Below are 5,137 nucleotides of genomic sequence, written 5' to 3' on the forward strand. Positions count from 1 at the left end.
TTTTTTTTAAACATTTAAAAATATAAAACCTATTCTAAAGTCATGGGTTGTGCAAAAACAGGTGGTCCACCAGATCTGGCCATGGGCTACAGTTTACAGGTTTATTCTGATTGGTCAGAACCAGTTTGTGGAGCAGCAGCCCCAGCCTCCAGCTTGTACCTGAGAGCTTGTTGAAAAGAATAGTTTTTGTTGCCTTTGTTTTGTTTTGTTTTGTTTTTCAGCTCTACAAATTCAAACCCTGGCTTTAACACAATCACTGCAACTCATGTGCACTTTAAGTTATAAAAATACTGACACCAGAGGGTCATTTCATACATTCTCATTTCAAGGAATAGAGTGTAGCCTGGACACTGAGCTTTCAAAGCTATCCCTAGTTGGTATAGCCAAGTTCAAGTACTTGAAACCCAGAGATCTCCCAGAGAATAGGGATGGCTCCAGAGATGGAGGTGACTGCCTTCACACCCCAGGGTAGAGTGGGAGCTTCAGGACAAAGGCCTACTGACTTTCTGAACCCAGGCCACTGTGTAAGGACACTGCCAGTCACTGAGCCCCCCTGGGACCAGTGTCCCACTGGATCCTAGGCTGGGGAGACCTCACAGATGGTCTCCCACTCCTCAGTGAGCAAAAGATGCTCCAGAGCTAGGCGTTCTCCTCCCATGTAATTCATTCTCACCATCCTCATCTCCAGTGTCACTGCCCCAGAAGGCAGAGAACACAGGAAGACAGCCTTGTGCCCACTCTCTCCTTAAACCCTGAGCGCTTCCCCCCCTTGCTGGAGTTCTGAGTTCTCAGGATAGTACCCATGTGCTAAATCCCAAGGACTCTGGGGTAAAGGGTATAAACAAAGGCAAGCCAACCCTCAGCAAATCTACTGAGCCTCAAAAACCCACTTACCCCAGTAGGCCCTGCCCTTCCCTGCTTAGAATCCCTACTTCCTCAGACCCCAACTTCTTCCTCTGCCTCTGATGGTCACAGGGGCTGAAATCATCCTGAAGAAATGTGAAGAGGGGACACACAGAACAGTTCAGAGCAACCAGTGTCTTAGCCAGACTGACCAGAAGTGTTTACAACCTTCAAAGTCCTAAATCAGTTGCGGGGGGAGGGGGAGATGGGGTGTGGGGACAAGGCATGGGGCAGTCTATGTCCCCTTGGACAGCCACCAGCATCATGGCTAAATGGGCATCTACCCCAGGTCTGATCCGTCTCTACCCGAGTATCTTCTCACTGAAGGCCTGAACTGAGCATGTACCCTGCAGATACAATCAAGACTTCCCCCTCGAAGTGACAACTTCCCACCTCCTGGAGACCCTGCCATAAGAATCAGCAGTCCAACCCTTGGGAATTCTGAAAAGGCCCCTGAGAAACCAGCCCTCCTCTTACTTCTGGGAGAAAATGAGCTCAGTGAAGAGAAAGGAACCCCCCCCCCAGAGTAGAGGCAGATAGAAGACAACCCCATCCCTCCATGTTTACCCTCTACCTCCTACTCGATCACAGTGCTCCTTCCTCAGAGTTCTCTCAGCTGGGGTGGGGTAAAGGGCAGGGCTCTGTGGCTCCTAGAATTGGTAACCAAGAGAAGGTTAGGCCCGAAGGCCAAGAACAGCATTACAGTGCCCTGCTTTTGAGTGCCCTCATGCTCAGTCCAGACCCGTAGAGACCACAGTGGGCAGCTATTTAACCCACCCCTTCCCGGCATAAAACAATAGAAACAGCTATGGTTGGCTAAGCACATACTGACGCCAGGATCTGAACTAACAACTGTGATTCTCTGAGGTGTCCCACCCCCCCACCCCACCCCCAACGCATAAACCACAGAGGAACTCAGACCCTTCCTTATAACCCTGCAAAAGGCCTCTGGCCCAAAACTTGCCTGGTGTTGGAGACACCACATGAACTCAGGGACAATCAGACAAGGCCTGAATTCCTCTTCTGTGTGACCCCGAGCCTTGGTTTCTCTATCTGTAAAATGGGGATACTTGTCTATCAGGGTATCTGGAAAGTAAAAAGGTGGATGAAAAGGAGAGCTCTCCAGGTGGCAACTATGAGCTAGCTGCCCCATAAGCAGGGCCTACAACCTCTCCTTCCTGCCCAAGCCTCAGGGAGCCAGCTTTTCCACAGAAGGAAGCAGGAGAGTGTCTTGTGGAATGTGGCAAGGCGCCTTGGAGCTGAACCCTGCCTTGCTGCTCTTCTTTAATTAGCTCTCAACTAAAAATAGCTACCCCCCACTCCCTCTGGGGCTGCACACCTCCTTTCTGGCCTGGCACTAGGGTGTGCAGGAGACACTCTTGGGGTGACAACCAGCCTGAGACAACCAGCAATGTGGAGGGTATGCTGAATAGGAGGTTTTGTTGAAGGGGGCATGGAAGCAGCTGTGGGCTTCTGCCAAGCTATTCCAATAGCCCCATGGCTCCTGCACTCCCCAGTCCCTTTATACCTGGACAACTGGCACACAAGGAGTCTTACCCAGCCTTGGTAGTGTCTGTTCAGGGGAGGGAGGGCTGGGAGACACAGGTAAGCTCCCTTGAAGCCACAGACATGCCTACTGGCATGCCTACCCAATGGTCTGTCCATCCACAGGTCAGTCTGTCCCTGCCCTGGAGCCAAGCCATCACTTGCAGCTCTGGAGTCGGGTCCTATGGTGCTTCTCTGTCAGCAGGGGGATGAAGGTATCGCTATGGGAGAGCTTCAGCCTGCTGCCCCAGCTTGGCCCCTCTCTGGCAGCAGGCTCTGGTGGCAGGGTATCCAGGTCACTTCGAGAGCCCCCGGGTTTGCCTTCTGCGCTGTTAGAATTGAGCTCCATCAGCTCCAGCTCATGTTTGGCTGCGGTCTCCAGAACACGCTGTTTGTTGTAGTACCTGACAAAGTTGTTGATGATGGGGTGAATGGGCAAGGCGATGGCAATTACTCCACACAAGAAACTAATGGCCGCATTGAGCTTGCCCAATGTGGTCTTGGGGTAGATGTCACCATAGCCCACTGTGGTCATGGTAATGATGGCCCACCAGAAGGACTGTGGGATGCTCTTGAACAGAGTTTCAGGGTGGCTCTGTTCCATGGTGTAGCCTAGTGCGGAAAAGACAAAGATGCCCACGGCCAGGTACATAAGCAACAGCCCCAGTTCCTTGAAACTGCGCTTGAGGGCGTAGGTGAGGGTCTGCAGGCCTGAGGAGTGGCGGGCCAGCTTGAAGATGCGTGCAATGCGCATGATCCGCAGGGCCTGTACAGCCTGCTGCACGTTGGTCAGCTCCATCATTCGTGCACCCAAGTGCGTGAGTGTGAGGCTCACATAGAATGGGAGGATGGCCAGCACATCCACGATGTTCATGAAGGACAGGGCGAAGTGCAGCTTGTTGGGCGATGAGAAGAGGCGTAGCAGGTACTCCAGTGTGAACCAACCGATGCAAGCAGTCTCCACGTTCTCCAGTGTCGGGTGCTCTACGCGGTTGCCCTCAGCGTCCACCACCTGCAGCTCGGGTATGGTGCCCATGCACATGACCACGGATGAGACAAGGATGAGCAGGAAGGATAGAACTGCCACCACCCGCGCTGGGCACGACGACTCTGGCTTCTCCAAAAACTTCCAGACACACTTCTGACAGCGGCGCCAGCGGCCCTCAGCTGCATCCACACCCAGGTCGTCCAGGATGAGCTGCACCCTGCGTGCGATCTCCTCCAGCTCCTCGTGCTTCTCGCTCAGGTGGCTCTTACAACAGTCATCCAGGAATTTGAGGTCCACCTTCCAGAAGTCCATCTCGTTCTTGAAACAGATGGGGCAGATGCCCTTCTTCATGTGGACCTCCCCAAAATAGTACACCTCGATAACACACTTGAACGCGTCCGGGTCCCGGTCGAAGTAGAATTCGCGCTTGCCTGGGTCGTAATCGTCGCACAGGGAGAAGATGGTGTCGTAGCCACCGGCCAAGCAGTCTATGAGCTCCGCCAGCCGGGTCTCGGGGTACTGGCTGAGCAGGTCTCCGTAGAGCACCTGACGCACGCCCCCCACATTCACCACGATCTCAATATCATCGCCTGCCACAGAGTCCTGGCTGCCAGGCTCCTGGAGGCTTTGCTCTGGTTCCGGGAGGCTTTGCTCCGCAGACGCGTCCATGCTCCCCGCCGGTGCGCTCACAAGCCCGGGTTCCCTGCGCCGCCGTGCCACTGCGCGGCCCTCGGGACAGCAGCCACCTGCTGGGAAAGGCACTCACAGCGGGCGGAGGCAGACTGGGGCGCACCGCGGGGGAGCCATGCACCCAGGGGCCGCAGCGACGGGGCTGTGCGCGGGCATCCAGGCACCTCGGCAGGGGACTCTGCCGCCGGTGGCCTCCGGTGTTCAGGACTCTCACCCACAGCTCCGGATATGTCGCTTCAGCTCCCTCCGGAATAGGACCAGGCTCTCCTGGCGGGTAGCGACCTCCTTCCAGGGCGAGCAGGCGGCGTCAGCGGGTTGGCCCAGGAGCTGCACGATGTGCGGAGAGCGAACTTGAACTGGCTTTGCCAGAGCCTTTCCGAAACACAATAGGAATTCCAGCCTGACGTCAAACGCTTTGCTACTGTACCCTCTTCTGGTGAGATTTCGCACCACACGCACTGCAGCTGCCCAAGAACGAGTTAACCCTTGGGCAGACGTGCACCGCGGCTGCCAGGGTGCTACAGCTATCAGCACCACCCGGCTGCGCCTGCGGGCTTAGGGGCTTACAATCCAGAGCTTTAAGGCCAAACCGACTCAGGCTGCTTAGTCCCTCCTGCACCTCTAGGTGAGAGGGGAAAGAGGACCCGCAGCCTGTTGCTCACCAAGCCCCTCAAGAGGCAGCTGCACACTCCTTGGGTACATCCCTTCTGCCCTAGGCTCCAGTAGACCTGAAAGGGTTCCTAACTCCCAGGAGCACTGCCCGGTTGGTGATGTGACCTTGTGCCCTACCCCAACAACTTGTCTCAGCTTCCAGATGAAAAAGGAAATTGCTTGGTGTTACAGGATGAAAAGGGAGGAGAACTTAGACAACCCTTAACCCAAGGCTTTCCTGCTGACCTAGCTGCTGGTTTTTGCGACCATAGGCTCTCAGAGCTTCTGTGGCCCCCATCCCTCACTTCTCTGAAGGAAGTCAGTTCTTCCAGTCGGATGCCCCCACACTCCCTCTAGAGC

General features: G+C 55.1%; 1 protein-coding gene across 1 annotated transcript; it reads right to left on the reverse strand.

The window, feature by feature from the left end:
- Positions 1-2,543: 2,543 nt before the first annotated feature.
- On the reverse strand, positions 2,544-4,143 carry LOC127237592 (potassium voltage-gated channel subfamily F member 1). The gene has a single exon (XM_051205948.1). It carries the CDS (start codon positions 4,103-4,105, stop codon positions 2,606-2,608), a length of 1,500 nt encoding a protein of 499 aa, XP_051061905.1. The 5' UTR covers positions 4,106-4,143; the 3' UTR covers positions 2,544-2,605.
- Between the last annotated feature and the right edge of the window lie 994 nt (positions 4,144-5,137).

This window comes from Phodopus roborovskii, unplaced genomic scaffold, assembly GCF_943737965.1.
Source record: "Phodopus roborovskii unplaced genomic scaffold, PHOROB, whole genome shotgun sequence".
In the NCBI taxonomy this organism is placed as follows: Eukaryota; Metazoa; Chordata; class Mammalia; order Rodentia; family Cricetidae; genus Phodopus; species Phodopus roborovskii.

Coding starts and splice junctions, on each gene's coding strand:
- LOC127237592 (XM_051205948.1), bottom strand. CDS start 4,105: ATGGACGCGTCTGCGGAGCAAAGCCTCCCGGAACCAGAGCAAAGCCTC.